The 19,612-nt window shown below is 37.0% G+C and overlaps 1 protein-coding gene across 1 annotated transcript in view; it reads right to left on the bottom strand.

Annotated features, from left to right (window-relative positions):
• The window catches only part of CCDC172 (coiled-coil domain containing 172), a 58,506-nt gene extending 41,898 nt beyond the window's left edge, over positions 1 to 16,608 (bottom strand). The window contains exons 1-2 of the mRNA XM_019459551.2: positions 16,475 to 16,608; positions 16,210 to 16,295 (exon numbers count right to left, since the gene is read on the bottom strand). Of these exons, the coding sequence (XP_019315096.2) occupies positions 16,210 to 16,295; positions 16,475 to 16,553 (165 nt within the window). The 5' untranslated portion in view covers positions 16,554 to 16,608. The remainder of the gene's footprint in view (positions 1 to 16,209; positions 16,296 to 16,474) is intronic.
• Between the last annotated feature and the right edge of the window lie 3,004 nt (positions 16,609 to 19,612).

Here is a 19,612-nt window from a genome sequence, read left to right as displayed (position 1 = left end):
AGGATGCCAGAGAAAACCACTGCAATTTAAGTTTCTTCTGGAAGTTCTTATGAATGCAATGTGGCAAGAAAAAGGAATAAGAGATATAATTATCCAAAAAGCTGGCACAAAATTCTCTTTCATTTGTTTAGGCAAATGTCATTAATACATACCTAATAAGTCCAAGAAAATCTACTGAGAAACTATTGGAAATAACAAGAATTCAGGAAAGAGATTAGTAACAAATAAATACCAAAACTAAGTATCTTTTCTAATTACCAACAATAAACAGAAAAAAAAGCATGGAAACAATCTCATTTATAACAGCAAAAACCAAATAAAGAAAACACAAATAAGCTTTAAAATATCTGAAAGCTATATGAAAAAAAATTCTACTGAGGAATATAAAAGATCTATAGCATTTAAAAAGCTACATATCAGTAAGAAAAAGACAAGGAAAGGATATGAATAGGTAAAACACATAGTAAATATGAGCAATCTATGAACAAAGTAATAAATATAATTAAACAGGAAATTCAAATTAAAAGTATAAAAAGACATTTGTCTTATATTTGCCAAAAGAATAGATAATTTCAATTATATGAGTAGTGAAATTATCAGGAAAATAAACTGGAACAACTTTTCTGGAGGACAATTTGGAAATTATCAAAAGCCTTAAAAGTATATACCCAATTGGTGTAGTCGGTTAAGCGTCTGACTCTTGATCTCAGCTCAAGTCATAATCTCACGGTTCATGAGTTTGAGCCCCACATCGGGCTCTATGCTGATGGCACAGAGCCTGCTTGGGATTCTGCCTCTCCTCTCTGCCCCTCCCCAGCTTGTGTGCATGCTCTCTCTCTCTCTCAAAATAAATAAACTTAAAAAAAATTTAAAAAGTATATACCCACTGATAGAGCAATTTGGTTTATAGAATTTTATCCTAAAAAAAAAGTGCACAAAGATGTATGTCCAAAATTATCATCACAGTGATATTAATAATGGTAATTTATTAACAGTAATAATAAATGTTTGTCAGTAGGAAAGTAGTTAACTAAGATACGGTATAGCCATTGAATGGAATACTATGCAGTTACTAAAAACTGCTTATCTAGGTATATATTTACTGACATATGCAGGATACATCAAACTGAAAAAAAACCAAATCGTTTAAGAAAAAATATATGCACTTAAATAATTCTGAAAGAAAACCTATGAAAATATTAACTATATATTGGAACTATGTGGTAGTTTTCAGTCTGCTTTTGGCTTATCTCTATTTGTGGAATAAACTGCAATTAACACATGTTACTTTTATGAAGAACTCAAACAATTAAAGCCAGTTTGATTCAGGAAAAACAAAATGTCTACTGCATGTTCACCAAATATCATGGCACGAGGTAGCCTACCTCCTGAGACTATAACCCACTCTTCCAGTGGCAACATAAGCAAGGGCTCCTAATAAAGATGGAGAGGAACAGGATCTCATAATAAAGAGAAAAAGACCATTGTAGAGTAATAATCAAATCCATTTTCCTACCGTGGCAGTCACATATCTCCCATTCCTTCCTCTTTTCTGTCTTCTCTTAGGAGGAATTAATAGAATTTTAACCAGGACAAACTGGGCTGCAGTTAAAGCCATGGAACTAGACTGAATCAAAGAAGCTGAGGTAGGCAACCTTTCAACTCATCCTGAGATATTAATTCAGGCAATAACCACTCCTAAGGCCACATGGGTACCAATGGCTACATGAGAAATTCTCCCCAGAAATATCAAGATCACAGGCACAGCCGCAATAGCCAGTTTGCTCTTGACCTCTTCCATTCACCTTTTTTTGAACCCATCTGGTATTACAAAGTCCAACCTAAATCTAATCTTCTCAAAATAACCCCCATACTCCAAAATTATTCTTCCCCTTTTCCTCAAATAAAACTCCCATTTCCAAAGAACTGCTGATTCAGCTAGATATTAATCTGATTAGGGAAAGAGCAGTAATGCACAAATACTGATAGGCCAAGAACACCTTGTAACGATACTTCTTAATCTGAAAGGCTCATGGGGGAGATACTCTGAAATAAGGTGATTTCTATGCTATTTGACAATTCAGGAGGCAGTACCTTATCTTACCTATCGCTACATCTTCCTATTCTGTCAGGATATAAAACAATGGAATGCTGAAGGCAGTGATTTTTCATGTACTGCTTTTAATGGAAGAACTATAAAATGTCACAGGTGCTTTAAAACATACATTTTCCTCCTCATAATAAGAAAATTTGGCACATGAGCAAGAAAAGATCATACCTCAGTCAAGTATGCTACAAGAAAGTGGGTTGGGGATATTCCCATCAACTTGTCAACCATCAGCTTTGGCTTTAAGAAGACAGTTCATACTTTAAGAATTCGAGAAAACAAGAATGGGATTAAGAACAATGCATACACTGGATCTGTTGGCAAACTGTAAATCTGAACAGTTCTCACATAATGACAGCATGAATCCCACCCCAAAAAAAATACTGTAATGGAAGATAAGAGAATTACCCAAAAGCTTACAGAGCAAAAGTACTGTAAATCTCTGTAATATAGTAGTACAGGGTACAAAAAGATACATTCTGTTAATCAAGTCTGTGATGTCCTCAAAAGGATACAAAGGTATGTTCCCTTAAAAAAAAAACAAGAGCAAGTAAGTACATAAGAGAGTAATATACAAATACAAGCTGAGATTAAAAGGAAGACAGATAGTTAAAGAAATAAAAAAGTAAGAACATAACAGGATTTAAATTTGCAGAGTATTCAATAACAGAAACAACACTGCCAAAGATGGAATCAGTAATATAAAGTATAAAGAGTTCTCCAAGGCTGCTGAGAAGTAGCAAATAACAGAAGATCATGGGTTCAGAGAACAGAGAACAAAGATCTAAGCTCATCGGGAATAGGGGTACTTGAAAAAGAAATCACAAGTAATAGTTGAGGTTCAAATGGGAGGCTCACCCATGGTTTAGACAAAACAAACAGATGCATCTGTGAACAAAACTGGAGTTGTTAAGATAAAAAAATCTGTACAACCAACCAGGGTAGAAAAATGAAAATGGTTACTTAAAAGGAATTGTGAAAGACCAGACTGATTTCAGCATTTCTCTTCTGCATTAAAAATTTCAAAAATCAGTAGTGCTACTTGTTTTGATGATTATCAGGTGTTGTATGTAAGTACTGAATCACTAAAATGTACACGTGAAACTAATATTACACTGTATGTTAGCTGGAATATAGATAAAAACTTTACAAAATCAGTGGTGCTAGAGCTACATAATTTTCTAAAAATAGGTGTGAGCCAAGAATTTGGTATGCAAACTAATACTCATTCAAGTGTGAAAACAACAGAAAGAAATTTAGGACCTTAGGGGCTTAGAAAATCCATTTTTCCTGAAAAATTACTTGAACAGTTATACAGATTGACCAAAAGATAGGTAAGAAATAAGAATTCAAGAATGAGGAAGTTGAGGCATTAAGATATTGTAAAGTGAAAAATTCTGGTTAATATGGCAGTCTAAGCAAATGTGAGCAGGACCCACTTTCTCCTCAAATACAGAGAAATGCTATATAAAATAGAACTACATTTAAAATAGACATTGTTTACATAGTCAACCCGGAATCAAGAATGGGAAATCGTCATGCCAGAAACAAAGAGGTGACTCGGGGTAAAATGGTGTGGTAGAATTTAAGCCCAAGAGATATCTTTGAGACTGGGTTACAGGTATTAGGGACTAATGTTTCCAATGCCCACATAAGACCAAACGTCAGGACCACAGGGAGCTGGAACTGGGATCACTGGATAAAGTCAGGAATTGAGAAGTGTCTTTGCCAGCTATGCAGGTGGAGTAACAAAGCCCCCTTCGTCGTAGAGACACAGCAGATAAATGAGCTGCCGCCATTGAGCCATGAGTGGAAGGAGTCATCCCTGAGAAGCCCAACCCCAAGCGTGAACTCTTCATAAATATGAGATTCATGTATCTCCTATTCATGTAGTGCAGAAACCCTAAGTTCAGAAATTAACATCAAAACTGGTCCTGAACAGGTGAAATATGTAAGGCTATGAAACTGCTTCACAGGGAGACCTTCCTTATGAAGGGAATATTTGGTACTCCCAGGAATGATAGGCTCTGCTAAAGGTAAGTTCACAATAGAAAACTTTGAAGCTCATAAGAAAATATATCATTACATAAGAAAGTCATGAGATGAAACAAACAGAATTCACAGAAGAGAACGGAATTCTATGAGAAAAGGTTTATTTTTTATTTTTATTTTTTTTTTAGAGAGAGAGAGTGCAAGAGCAGGGGAGAAGGGCAGAGAGAGAGAGAGAGAGAGAGAGGATCTTAAGCAGCCTCCACACTCAATGTGGGGCTCCATCCCATGACCCTGGGATCATAAACTGAGGTGGAATCAAGGGTTGGATGCTCAACCAATTGAGCCACCAAGGCACCCCTATGAGAAAAACTTTAAATTAACTTACTCAATAATATTTATTTAACACTCACTACAATTCAGGCACTGTTCTATACTGGGAATAACAGTAACAGACAAACTAGATGAATTTGTATTCTTTGTGGAGCTTACATCCCATTGTGGGAAAACAAATAATACACACATCTATGTAAAATATGTCAAGAGGCAGTAAGTGTTACAAAATAAAGGATAATGAATGGGGGGGGGGATGGGGGGATGCTATTTTATATACTGGAGGTCAGGGTGGGTCCTCTACAGTAACCATTATGAAACTTTTTAGTCTCATGACTTTTCTTGTCTTTAAGACTTTATAGTCTTAAAAAATTATTGTAAACATTTTGGTTTGTTTTTTTTTGCAAGCTAGACCTATCAATATTTTCTGTATCAAATATTAAAACTGAGGAATGTTAAGAAACATTTATTAAGAATAACAATAGTAAACCCATTGCGTGTTTAAAAATATGTATTTATGAAAAGACAGTATTTCCGAAAAAATAGTAAGAAGCGTTGCGTTTACATTTTTTGCAAATCTCTTTAATGTCTGGCCTAAAGAAGACAACTGGATTCTCACATCTACCTGTTTATTCAATCTTTTGCAATATGTTTTTTGTTGTTGTTGTTGAAATAAATGAAGAAAATGTGGCCTCACACAGTATATTTTAATACCCTTTTCAAACGATTGCGGGTATGCTTTATACTGCACCCAAACTAAACTGCTGGTAGTCCGTAAAGGTTAGTTGCAATGTGGAATCTGAAACTATTCCAAAGAATAGTTTTCCTTTTCTCTTACAATAAGAGAAAATTCCTCTTCTGTTACAATAAAATTTATTGGTCTATCTTGTGCTTTGAGAGGATCTTTTATCCATGCATGGTTTCCTAACATTATGTGCTGGTCATTTGGAAAATACCGTTTCGCTCAACTATTCAAATCCTCCAGATGTGGATACATTTCAAAGTATGATACTAAGAAATAACATTCGTTAATATCATCACCAAACTCATCAGAAAAATCTTTAAGTATTGGGAAACTGTCAAACTTATAGGGACAGGTAAGAGTCTTCCAAAATTCTAATTTTTGTTTGGAAGGTTGAATATTATCAATGGCAAAATATTACTAATACTACTACTACCACTACTTAACTATTCGTTGTTTGCCTTGAAATGTCAGGGTTACTTCGTTTTTGAAAAAAATTTGCCAAGTACTCAAGTTCAAATAACTACAGCCTGTCAGTTATTCAAGTAAAAATGGTGTTCCAGAAAAAAAAGAGAGCTATTTCATACCGCAACTCATCACACACAGTATTGAAAACTCATATACACAGTGGTCAACTTCAAAACAGTCATGGCATATAGTGAAACTGGTGGGTTTTATTTTTTACTGCGAGTTTATGACAGTGAAAAATACAATGACTGCTAGCACAGTTTGGTGTCACTGCCTCGATTTGTGCTAAGGCACCAACACTTTTACTCACTGCCTTTACCCACCATCAATGTGCATGCAAGCCTGGTGAAAATGGCAAATAATGTCTTTGCGTTATTAAGAAAATAGTTTGACATCACAAGACCTCCTGAAAGAGTCTTGGGGAGGCCTTTGGCTACAGATCACATTTTGAAAATCAGAGCTCTAAAGTGGCAACTGCACCCTAAGATTTTCACGGGACTGTCCTTTTCAAAAGTCTCACATTCCAGTGGAATGGTTGGCCACCCTCCAGAAAGAGACCTAAAAGAAGTGAGTGTACACAAAATACCACTAGCTGAGGGAAGATGCATTTCGGGAAGAGGAGACACCAAGTGCAAAAGCCCTGAAGTCAAAGAACGGCAGAAAATTAGATTATCCTCAGGCAGGTAGGCTACTAGAAAATGCCCAGTACTCAAATACTCAAAGGACATCCAGTGACCTCATGCATTTTCATGTTTTAGATAATTACTCATGACAAATATGAAAAGTTTTTCTTTATAGAACTCCACAGAAAAAAATTAAAAGTAATTACATACTTTTTTTTTAGAAAAGAAAACATCAAGAATTTTAAGTTTTAGGACACCTGGGTGGCTCAGTTGGTTAAGCGTCCGACTTCAGCTCAGGTCATGATCTCACAGTTTGTGGGTTCAAGCCCCGTGTGAGGCTCTGTGCTGACAGCTCAAGCCTGGAGCCTACTTCGGATTCTGTGTTTCCTTCTCTCTCTGACCCTCCCCCACTCATGCCCTGTCTCTCTCTCTCTCTGTGTCTCAAAAATGAATAAAAGTAATTTTTTTTTAATTTTAAGTTTACAGTTAAGTTTATATACTTGAAGCTGTTTGATGTCAACTCTCAAATTAAGGTAGAGAGTCATTTTGTAATTGATTTCCAATCATTCATAGTGTGATTTAGAAATTGCTTAATGAATGTTTGTTGAATGAATAATTCTCCAATGTGTGATTGGAGATATTTAAATGAGGAACACAGTTAACTGATTTTCTAAGAAATCACAAATCAAAAGATAAACTACAGAAAAAGGATTCTTTTGTGCTGTATAAGGAGGTCAGCAAACTAAATTTAATCTCACGCTTTTTGCATACTGAGCCACAAACTTACTATTCTTTAATTAGAGAACCATTCTCTCAGTTCCTGGAAAGGAAACTTTTTTTTTTCCTGTTGAGAACATTTCTCACATTTCAAGCTAAACAATTCACTTAGAGTAGCTCTTGAAAGAAAGAAAGAAAGAAAGAAAGAAAGAAAGAAAGAAAGAAGAAAAGAAGAGAAAGAAATAGAGGCACACGTGGTAAATTTTACAATTAGAAACAGTGCAGTAGATTTTCCACTTTGTGAATCCAAGCCAGGAAGTGTGCAACTTTTGTGATTTATAAGCACTTGCAAATAGAAAGGCTATCTGGCATACTGTTATAGAGTTCGCTCTACACTGCTATTATCATGAAATATTCTTTGGATTTTAAGATCGTGAAAACAAAGTTGAGAAAAAGGAGTTCAATAAATGCTATATGTAATATTTTTCATTTCATTTATAAATGCAATCATTCCAGTCTATCAATATGAAGAGAGATCACTGCTTCTCAGAGACCAGCTCTCCACACCTTACAAGAATTGGAACCGTGCAAATGACCATTAATCAAGCAGCTCATCTTAAGAATAGATGTGCCAAATGGCCAGTAAGCACCTAAAAAGATGTTCAGCATTAATGCCATTAAGAAACTTGAAATACAAACCAAAGTATAAACCAGATACCATCCCACACCCACTGAGATGGCTATAAAACAAAAACAAAACAAATTAAAAACCCAGGAAACATCAAGTGTTGGTGAGGATATAGAGAAATTGGAACCCTGCTATACTGCTGGTGGTAAAGTAAAATGGTGCTGTTGCTATGGAAATAGTGTGGCATTTCCTCAAAAAGTTAAACCTATACTTACCATACGACCCAGAAATTCCACTCCTGGATGGACTACTCAGGAGAACTGAAAATGTGTGTTCATACAAAAACTTGTGGACATTCATAGCGGTATTATTCTTAACAGCTAAAAGTGGAAACAACCCAACCTTTTACCCAGGTCTGATGAATGGATAAACAAATGTGGTAAAGGAACAAAGTGGTGATACATGCTACCATATGGATGAACCTTGAACACATGCTAAGTGAAAGAAGCCAGTCAGCAAAGGCCACCTATCATATAAATCCACTTACATGCAATATCTGGGGACAGAAAGTAGATTAGTGGTGACCTAGGGTTGGTGGGGTATGGGGGGGGATGGAGGGGGATGCTAAAGGTATAGGGTTTCTTTGGGGGGGGTGATGAAAATGGTTTGCAATTAGTCACGGTTGCACAACTTTCTGAATAGGCTTAAAAGCACTGTTTTGTAACTTTTAAAATGTATCTTTATTTTTAAAAGTAACATAACAGCTATGTCCCCACCCCCAGCTTAAGAAAGTAAACATGTGTACAGCTAAAATGCCCTGTATACCCTTCCCTGATTACATTTATCTTCTACCCCCGTCAGAGATAATCACTATCTTGATGTTGCTACTTATCATTCCACGCATGTCATTATACTTTCACTATATATTTATAATCCCTCATAAGATCTATTATTGTTTTGTGTGGTTTTAAATGGTATCATACTTATGTACTTCTATAGGTTGCTTTTTTTTTTTATCACAGTATTATGTTTTAGAGCTTTGTTGAATTGGGTGGGGGGGTCATTATTAAGTGGCTTTTTCACAATGACATTTAGTACTTAGAATTCTGAGGTCATACTCCCTGGAATAATAACTAAATCTGTTATGTCTCTGCCTAATTTTTTTTTAAATCAATTCAATCAGGTGATTTCTTCAAGCATCTCAAACCATCATTGAGTTCTTGTCCAAAATAAAGGAATTTTAAGACCATGTTAATAACATAAAGGCTTTATAAGGACCCCAACATAAAACAAGTCTTACTGGACAGAGGGATAACTTACAGAAGAAAACCCGGCATTATATACTTTCATATATGATAAATAATACCAAGATTAAATGACAAACAATCAATTAGCCTTACATATTTCAGCCAACTACAGGGACTCTCTACATGGGCCTTCTGGCTTCAACCACTGAAATATTTGTTGTAGAAACTGCAGGTGCCTCAAATATACATTCTTCCTTTCCTCGGTTAAGCATTACTTCTCAGAAACTTGTACCATTCCTAAACTGTCCACTGAATTTGGGAGAATTTTCTACTCTTGACTACAATTATTGAGTTAGGGATAGTCACATGTCACAATTTGTAGAAATGACAGGAAAGGAGGCATCTGATGAGGCTAATTTACTTGCTTTTCAGAGAAAGCTTCTGCAAACTTCCTTCTCTCTCCCCGATTCAAAACGAGAAACCATGCGACTCTAGGAATTGTTAGTTACTTTTCGGGGAACACAAGGACAACCAGCATTCTACCATTCTTCTTTATTAACAAAATTACAATTTTATTCAGAGGAGGAATGCATCCCCTTAAAAGTATCTACATTCCCAGGCTCCCTTTTCCAGGCTTGACCATGTGACCATCTAATCCTTGAGATGCAGGTCTAAGTCCTTAGAGAGGCCTTCCCTTCCACCAAAGCAATGATAAAGCCACATGAGGAGAAGTCTTTTGATTTTCATGTTCTCCTCTTCTTCCAGCTGGAATTCAGATATAATGCCTGGGTATGGAAAAGTACTTTGACTGTAAGGATGAAAGCCACATGCTAAGGATAGTGCAACAGAAAGAATGTTTTAATCCTTAAATCTTCCAGGATTTCCTTGAGCACCTTAATAAATGGCTTTGGATTTCCTACCTCCACACTTCCCATTACATGGGAAAAAAATAAACCTTTATTTGGTAAAGCCACCATGGTTAGATCTTTGCTATAGGGAAGCTGATGTGATTCCAACCGGCATAACTTCTGAATCCAATGTTTGGTTTTCAAATACGTAAGAAAGTAGTTTCTCAAAATTGTTTAAGCTCTTTTGAGTTGGATTCTGTTTTTTGCCACCAAGAGCACCCTAAACTGATGGAGCCCTCTAAGGAAGGAGTAGTACCTCTGACTTGACTCTAAACTCTCAAGGACAAAGGCTGTATATTACTCATCCTACCCTGCTGCCTGACTGAAATGGATCTCTGCTAATGAGTAGCCCATATGATTACAGGGAAACCTTTGTAAACTCACAGTATTACCTTGCTTGCATAAGGCCACCCAACTGGAAAAGCAGAGGAACAAAGAAATGAAACATTCTTATTAATCATTTCATTAGACACATAGGACACATATTCATCAAAATTGCTGAAATACCAAAGCAAGGAGGCTTTTAATGAATCATGCCTTTGGTTTGCTTTATGTCTCCAAACTTTTCTACATCCTCATCCTGTCCTTATTCCTTTCTTTATACTGTACTACAGTGGTTAAGAGCAAGACCTCTCTAGTTAACCCCACACAGATTCAAATCTTTTATCTATTACCTCTTACGTGACCTCATGTTAGTTACTTCATTTCTGAGTCTCAACCGTCTCAAATGAATAAGGGTGGAATAATTCTACCAACCTCGCCGAGTTCTTGTGAGAATTAATTGAGATAGTGTTTGTAAAATGCTTACCATAAGGCGTGATATACAGTAACAGTTTGCTCAATATTACCTCTTATTTTTAGTTTGTACAACAGAGGAGGTATCCCTCCTTTTGTCTAAGGCTAATTCTTATCTTATGCTCTGGGTCCCATCCTCCTTTGACTTCCTCAGAGACTTTTAACTATTGATTATCTTTACTCTCTAGTCTTTTTTTTTTAAGTTTATTTTTGAGAAAGAGAAAGAAAGAGAGAGAGAGAGAGAGAAAAAAAAAAAAAAAAACTTGAGTGGGAGAAGGGCAGAGAGACAGGGAGAGAATCCCAAGCAGGCTACACCAGCTCAAACCCACAAACCATGAGATCGTGATCCGAGCCAAAATCAAGAGTAGGGTGTTTAACTGACTGAGCCACCCAGGGGCCCCTCTCTAGTCTTTATCTTTAATCTCTCTCTGTAGCGCCCTTCCCAAGAATATGCATAACAATGATGATGGTAAGGATAATGATGAAACAGGAGATGATAGGATCTGAAGATAGAAGAATTGTCCTTTGTCAGAAGGAAGGGCACTCCTTCATAACAGGAAGAAAAGGGGAGAAAACGGGTCTTCACATAGGCAGGTTTGGAGAACTGTAGGTGGGAAAATAAAAAAATCCCGTTGGATGGTTTCTATCTTCTCTGAAACAAAAGGCAAAGTTATCTATCGCCTAAGTGTTAAACAGTTCAGAAGAGACAATAAAATGTATAAAAATAGTGAAGGTTTAAGTAGCCACTACAGAGGGTGAGAAAGACATGTAGTAGTATTTCCAGGCAGCGTGGAGGTCTCAGTTGAAGCTGAGGCTAACATTCACGAATACTGGATCCAATCTCCCCTGGAATTGTCCAAGTGCTGACACAGTAGCAGCTAATTGGTTCACTTAGAGTCGGGAGTCTTGCAAGGGGGCGGGGTGTGAAAGAAGAGGAGAGAGAGGAGTCAGGAGGAAGAGTGGAGTGACCAACCATGAAATCTAAGAATAAAGAGGGAAATGAATGAACAGACAAGTACTAGTGGAGAAAGACAGAAATGGATTCAAGGTTCAGATGAAATTGAAAAATATAATGGAAAAAAATGAAATATTTTATTGATTTTGAAAGTGAAGTGGTTTTAAGGTCATGGCAAAGTCCAGAGTATGATTATGGAAATAGGTGGCTGAGGTGGAGTGAGGAAAAAGGTCACTGAAAATGTGGCAACCAAAGAACTAACAGGCCAGGGTGGTAGCTGAATAGCCCATATGGACAATGACATTCATAATGATGGGGAGAGTGGAGACAGAGTGGAAGCCTGGGACCAGGTACCAAATTCTAAAGAACAAGTGAGTGAGTAGGGTAACAGAAAAGAAAGAGGGGAAAATATGGTAGAACACAGTATGAGCCACCAAAAGAGGGTGGAGAAATATTCTGGCAGTAGCATGGGGGAGTGAAGAAAACTTCTGCCAAACCTCTATGAGGTATCTTCAGTGTGAAAGAAAAATACTCTGTAGAATAGATTCCAGACTCAAAAATATATTGACTGGCTATGGAATTATACACACGACCAAGGTGAATGCAAAAGACATAATGTACCTAAAGTTTTATACTACAATTTTAGAAAATCAGCTGTGCATGTTCAGGACAGAAGGGATTTTGCTTAAAGGACTTGCATGTAAAGAAGTCAGAGAGACTGTAAGCAACTAAGTGTAACTACCCCCAAAAGTGTCTTGGTCACAATTAATGAAACTATAGGAATATATTAAATTGTGATAAGCAGAATTTCCATGTTACTCCCTAAAATTGAGATTAAACAATTCTCATGTACTGCTTTTTAAAACACTGTTGATTAGAGGGAAGAAATAATGCCCTTCTTTTATTTATGTTTTTAAGTAAATTTTAATCAACAATAAAATTAAGAAGGATATGAATTTTTCATTGTTCAACTTTTACAAAATGAAAAAATCTTAGTAACAAAACTCCCTTTCAATATCATAAAGAACAATTTGTGATTTTGTTCTTTTCATAGTTAGGTAATAGAGTACTAACAGACATGACTTTTACCTACTGTTTTGGGTGGGTCCCTGGCGGGAAGGGTTTTTATCAACTTAAAAAAAAAGAATATGTACATTTTGAAGAAAAGTAAAAGAAGCCCCCTTAAGTGACTTGCTTATTTAAATATAATTTTCTTTTAAAAATTCATTAAATATTATCTTATTATTGTTATAATGTTTATACAGTAAGTTAAAATTGGGAGAAGAAAAATTAAGCAAAATAGCCTCAGACTTTCCTCCAGTGATTTTATCTTGAGGCAGTATGGCATTATGTTAGGTTTTATGCAGTATGTGTATAAAGATTAAATGTCCAAATTTTAACTATATACCATTTTTGAAACAAACAAACAAACAAACAAACAAACAAACAAACAAGATACCTTTCAAATGCTTAGAAGAAACTACAAATGTTCTGTGAGTCCTTTATTTTGATTTGCTCAGTCTTTGATTTGCTCTGTCCTCAATACTATAAAACCTTTCCTTGACTATCAGAAGCTTTAGGTGTATTGGTAAGCATTAATGCAAATCCAGGGCATGTTCTTGTCTTTCTGTTTTCATATTACCAAACCTAACCAGCCATACTGTAGCCCTCCAATTCACAAAGTACTCATACTATATAATCTTGAGACTTTTGCAACCATATATTTTAAAGGACTCATCGAGCCCTGAAAGGCAAATGCTATCATTCAAGTTCTAATTACATGCTACCTGGGTTTTACAGAACAGAAAAAAAAAAAATGAGTACTGTACTTCCTAAATACATTTTTGACCACAAGCCACTTCCAAAATAAATGCCCCAAATATTTTCTGAATGTATCACTGCACAAATAGCTCAAGCACTGGTCTATTCAAATTATGTTCTAGTTTCTCCCTATGCTGCTTCCACTTGATAAATTGGTCAATAAATGCCAAGTCAAATATTCAAGTAAATATATTTTCATTGTTATTGGCAGACATATAATTAACTCTGAGAATAAAAGATACAAGAAATCAATTTATGATTACTTCTTCAGTTGTTCCCATTAGTCATTTACATTATAATTGTGGTTCCACTTTTAAAATCTTTATCCATACACATATACACACACACCACTTTGACTATATTATAAATCAAATTATTTCAATTACAAATTAGTATTGTATGAACTGTGAACCTCTATGTTAATTTTATTAGTAAGATACAATTGTACTATTACCCACGTATAGGAGCGGATTAAAAAACAATGCACATTTAAGAGCCTATATTAATTAGTAATTTCAGCAGATGTTTCTAAACAATGTTAAGGATTTGCTCTGTCTTTTCTCAAGTATAAATATTTGAGCCAACATTTTTTAAGAATGTGTATTTAGCCACAAATTACATTTCCATTTCAACAAAATAGGCTGCTAAAAAAGAAAATAGTACAAAGAGCAAACCTATTTTTTTTTTCAAAGAAGATATACAAAGAGCAATTTTTTTTAACATTTGTTATCTGTCAGGTCAATATCTTCACCAATCCAGGAAAAATACATTTTGTATAAAAACTTACATAAGTGACCTTTTAAAAATTTGTCCTAAACTAAATGAAAAAGCTTCAGATACATTATTATATGTGGATTTCATGAAGAATAAAACTTAAGACGAGCTCAAGAAATCTGTTTCTTTCTTTTTTATATTTCAAAAAATTTTTTTAATGTTTATTTATTTTTGACAGAGAGAGAGAGAGTGCACGCGCAAGTGGGAGACACAGAATCCAAAGCAGGCTCCAGGCTCTGAGCTGTCAGTAGACAGCCTGACGCGGGGCTCAAACTCACCAACCATGAGATCATGACCTGAGCCGAAGTCGCACACTTAACCGACTGAGCCACCCAGGCGCCCCAAGAAATCTGTTTTAACAAAATATGCTATCATTACTCAATTGTTACTTTCATTGTGGTAGCTTAATTGCCTTTAATTCTATATCATGAACAAGTCATTTAACCTCTGTGTTTCCTCACCCATAGAGGGGGATTCGTTACGGTGCCTCATCACAGGATTCCTGGGAGGGGTAAAGGAGTTAATGTAGGTAAAGCATTTAGAACACTGCCCAGCACACAGTAAGTGCTCAGTAAGTGTTAGCTAAGCATTACCTAATTGCATGTTTTGCCTATTACTTTTATTAGCTTCCAGTTACCAATCTTGAAAGTATCTTAATTCTTTTTAAAGAAAAAGAAAGCTACATTATGGCAGTCTTAATGCTCTACCCGCTGCATCAGTTTACAATATTGTTGTTAGTAGCTACTTCGTCCGCTACTCACAAGCAAAGCAGGACCTAGGGTCTCAGTGACTAACAGTTCGAAATTCTACTTTAAAAGACAGCACTCTATTATCCTACTATTAGTTCTCATCAATTCATTCAAACGCCAAAACAAACTATGTGTTGGGCACTGGATACAAGTTGTGGGCACAAAAGACGGGTAAGAAAAAAATGCCAGATGTGTCGTTCCCCAAACAGTGAGGGATACAAACACAAACACAAGTATGTACCGTTGTTTAATTGTAACGTGGTACAATGAATGCTATAATAAAGAAATTTTCTAAGCTGTCCAAGGGCAGGCTTCGCAGGTCACCGGGTAAATAAGGGATCTAGGATTACTTTGTTGAGAAAGATAACTGGAAATCCCTCGCACTGGTTAAAATAGACATATTTTAAGCAAACAGACTTCCTCAAACAGATTTGCCATTGCACACAGCTTGTTTAGTTTATCTCTAGGTGTTGAACAAATGTTTCTGAATGAATGTCTCTCTCCCCCACGTCCCCCATAGCAAGGCCTTCATTAGGGCATACTTGGATGATGTTCGTAGCTCCCTTCCTCCCAGAGCTCAGAGAAATCTCCCTAAAACCACTTTTATCACACCACTCCCTGCTCGAAAGCCTGGAATGGTTTCCTCCTATTCCCAGATAGCAGCTCTCTGCTTTGACTAGATTTCTCTCCCAATATGCCTTGGGCATGATTCCCTTTTGTTCACATCCTCTCTCTGCCCCAAATGCTTTTCTCTTATTATTTCTGCCTTTCCAAAATCCTACCCACCCTTCAAAATCCTCCTTCAAGAAGCCGTCAGATTTCCTTGCTTCTATTTAAAACAACAGAACTTTTCAAATGACGCAGAAAACAGAGAGATGCTAGTGAAAAAATTACGCTTCTGGATGAAAGAAATGTCCAACATGTGGTAGGGAACTGAACAACAAATGGCAGAGGCTGGTTCGAAAGCTACATTCAATTGTTATATCAACACAGCCCATTTCCTAAATTATTTACTATTCAAAATTTATACACTGCACCAACTATTTATTGAACAACTTTTTTTTTTTTCCCAGTGACATCGGGCTCTTTTAGAAGTTAACCATCCTACAACAGGGGCAATCAATTCATTACTTTTAAACTGGTTTCTTTAGGGCAAGTTCATATTAGAATGAGCCTCACGGGACTCAGTGCTTGAAATACTACCCCGCAACATGCAACTCCACTAACCAGCCTAGTAATGTGCCTCCTACTGGAAGGACAACTAGTTACAGGGTAAATATCCTCGAGAACCCAAGTTAAAACAGATTTTTTGTATCCCAAGTGACAATGAGCATGCTCCACCGGTCAATCTACCTTGGATTCCAACTTGGTTTTCTCTTCATTCAGCATCTCAGTTGCTTTCTTAATGTCTTCACGACATCTGTTAATTTCCGACCTTACTGTAACACAAATTAAATCCTTAAACACCTCCACCTTTCTCAAGCCCCCGTGTCTCTTGATGTAGACAGCAGACCCCCCCCCCCCCCACGCGCTCTGACTTCGCCTGCGGGGCTGCCTTGAGCTCCAAGCCCCCACCTCGAGGAGCCAGAGACCCCAGCAGGAGACAGAAAACACCCACCTTCTCGGATCAAGCGGCGACTCTCCTCCGCCTGATGCTCCGAGAAGATGATGTGCTGAAACAAGGACTCTAAACTCATCTCAGGCCCGGGCTGCCACGGATCCTTCCTGGGCCCTTCAGTATTTGGTAGCCGCGGGTCCTGGAAAGCACAACAGGGACAAGGCTCGTTCAGGGCTGTTCTTCCTGCATCGGCCTCAGCCCGGGCCGCCCGAAGCGGGACGCGAGCCCGGCTCCAGGCCTTTGTTTCCCCTGTTCACTAAGGACTGACAACCGTTTTTCCCCCACGCTCTGCCCGGGACAGCAACTCTGCGCTCCTTCCCTGGCTGAACGCAGCTCCCTTTCCTTCAAGGCCGCGGCCCTTCTCGGAGTTTCTTTTCTGTGCTGGTGGCAGATAAAAATGGAGGCTCCGAGAGCCGAGGCTTTGGAGCCTGCCGGGGCAGCAGCCCTTTGTGGCCGGCCTTTTCCTCTCCGTCCCCTCCTCTCTTTTATGGAGAAGGACCACATAATACTCCCTCCCTCAGCAAAACGTGTACTTGCTCACAATACCATGGCCTGGAGACCTTCCCGCAGGCGGCCGCCAGCGCCTAGCCTTGGCCTCGCCTGCTGTGGACGTAAACTACGGCGTCTCGTTGGGTCCATCTGCCTTCAAATGTTTTGCTTTGCCCATGTGGCCCCAAAGGTCTTAAGACCTCGCTTGGGCTTTGGGGGATCTATCTCCAAGGCACAGACACCCCGTATCATAAAGAACTAAGTACTCATGATTCTAAATATAAACCGCAACAGCTTATCCTTTGACTGTGGCAAAGACTGCTATAAATGTGCAATGTCTGACATTCCGCCTTAATCATTCCTTTGTAATCAGGGCATATCTTTTTAGTCTGCTTTAAAATTAATCATTGCCTTTTGTAATCAAGCTTCAGTAATGTTAACACTTCGATATCTGCACAATATGTGTCAGAGACCAAAGTGGTTGCTAATTAAAGCTTAAACATGAAAGGCACCTTTGGGACTTTTGCATGGGATTTTTAAATTAAAACATAAAGTATTTTTTTAGTTTTAGTAGGTCAAAATTGTAATACTGTAATAAACATTTGTCTTGATTTCTGAATGTAGCATTGACATTGGCTAAACTTAAAAAAGTAATTTTTAGTTAGATTGTATTAGAATTGAAAGACGGCAACATCATCGGTCGCATCATCTGTATAAGAGACTTAATTAATACTTCATTAACGCTGTAGCATATTTGGTTATAAGTTTTAACCTATTCCAAATTTCCACCTCAATTTCCATCACGCCATGTAAGATTATAAGTTAATTTTTAAACTTTATTATAAAAGAATATATACAGAAAAGTGAATGATATAGAAAAGAATTGCCCATAAACATACCGTTCCAGAAGCAAATATTAATAACACTTTGGCTACTGCCTTCCGAGTAATCCTCCTCACCTTGAATTGTTCTTTCCCAAGCTTGAAAATATTAGGAATAAGTAATAATTACAACTAATACTATTTATTGAATGTTTGCTGGGTACTACTCTGAACACAACGATTTTTACTATTACCTTCACAGTATTGGTATAGAAAACTGAGACGCGGAAGAGTTAAGTATCTTGCCAAGGTGGCAAACCTAGTATATGGCAGACCTAGAGCTGAAACCAAGAAATCTGAGATCAAAGACCATGAATTTAATTTTGGCTTCGACTCTGTTTTCCTTTGATTACATCATAAGCAGTTTACCATTTCGTTGAAAACTCTTCATAAGTACATTTTTCTATCTTCATAATCCCCCATCATGTGATGCATGTGTAAAATTTAGATGTACTGAAATAAATTTGACTCTTTTATCTGTTCAAGGATGGAAAACAAAACTGAAATTGTGGTTTGAACCATTTTCTTTGAGCGCTCGTTTGGAGGCTTATGAACTGTGCCACAGCACCGTCAAAGGAAAGGGCTTCCAGAAGATAAATTATATCACTAATTAATATCGCTCCCTTCAGAATTATTTCCCGTGGACTTGCACAGGGAGCAGCCTCACAAGGAGGCTGCTTTTCAAAAGCACGCTGCTCTTTAACATCCCAATTTTATTAGTTACACTCAAACTCACATTTATTATTTAACATGTTCTTTCTGTACTGAAACTTGGCAGAGTGGAATTTGGGCAGCCTTTGGGGAGCCTGGTCGCCTCACTCACGCAGGCATATCCAAGAGAGAACTGTTGGAAATTCTGGAATGGGGTAAGGGGGAAGAAATGTCTTCTTCGTCTTCTGCAGTATGTAACAGAGTATTTTGGTGCTCTTAAATCCCAAGTTCAATTCTTAGAGGTACCAAACTATAGGTACCTCTAGGCATTTTCTTTTAGTTGTTCAAACAAACATGACTATACAAGCCCACAATCAAATTCTAAGTGTTTTTTAATAATGAGTAAAAGTACCATGTTACGATATTAAAATATTGTTATCGTGTACTAGCTTTATTCATTTGTCATATACTAGCTTTATTCATATATTGTATTCAGTAATATATTCTTATAGATATACATGCTAATTACATTCTATAATATTCAGAGCAAGGGTAGCATTAGTTAAATTGATGCCAAATAAAAATGGTATATGGCATGGTAAAACTAGGGCATACCGTTTTCTGAAAATGTTATCTTATATGTATAAAAAAAGTGATTCATTCCACAACTGTTTAATGAGTCTGCTATTCAATCAACATTCACTCAACAAATATTATTGAGCATCTCCTATGTGCCATATTAGAGAAACAACAACAGGATTTAATAAAAACAGAACTACATAAAAACTATTTTTCTTCCCCCGGATATTTCTAACCTCATTGGAGAATTATTATATTTTTCAGCATTTTGGCATCAGTATAAACAACTGCTCTCAGATGTTTCAACAGATGTTCTGTAGAAAGAAAGCCAATTATTTGCATTATGATACCCACATATGATTCTCAGATCTAAACTTTCCATCTGTACATGTTTCATTGAATTGCATACCTATGAAATATAAAAGTTAAGATCACTCATTGTCTCTCAACCTCAGACTTGTGTTCATAAAAACTCTAGCACCTGGGTTATTGAGCCATTGATAATTGCTTTGCTAGAAGGCCTTACATAAGGCTAGAT

Source organism: Panthera pardus, unplaced genomic scaffold (genome assembly GCF_024362965.1).
Source record: "Panthera pardus isolate Hobbes unplaced genomic scaffold, ASM2436296v1 HiC_scaffold_22, whole genome shotgun sequence".
Lineage (NCBI taxonomy): Eukaryota > Metazoa > Chordata > Mammalia > Carnivora > Felidae > Panthera > Panthera pardus.
This window is presented reverse-complemented; position numbering and strand designations above follow the sequence as displayed.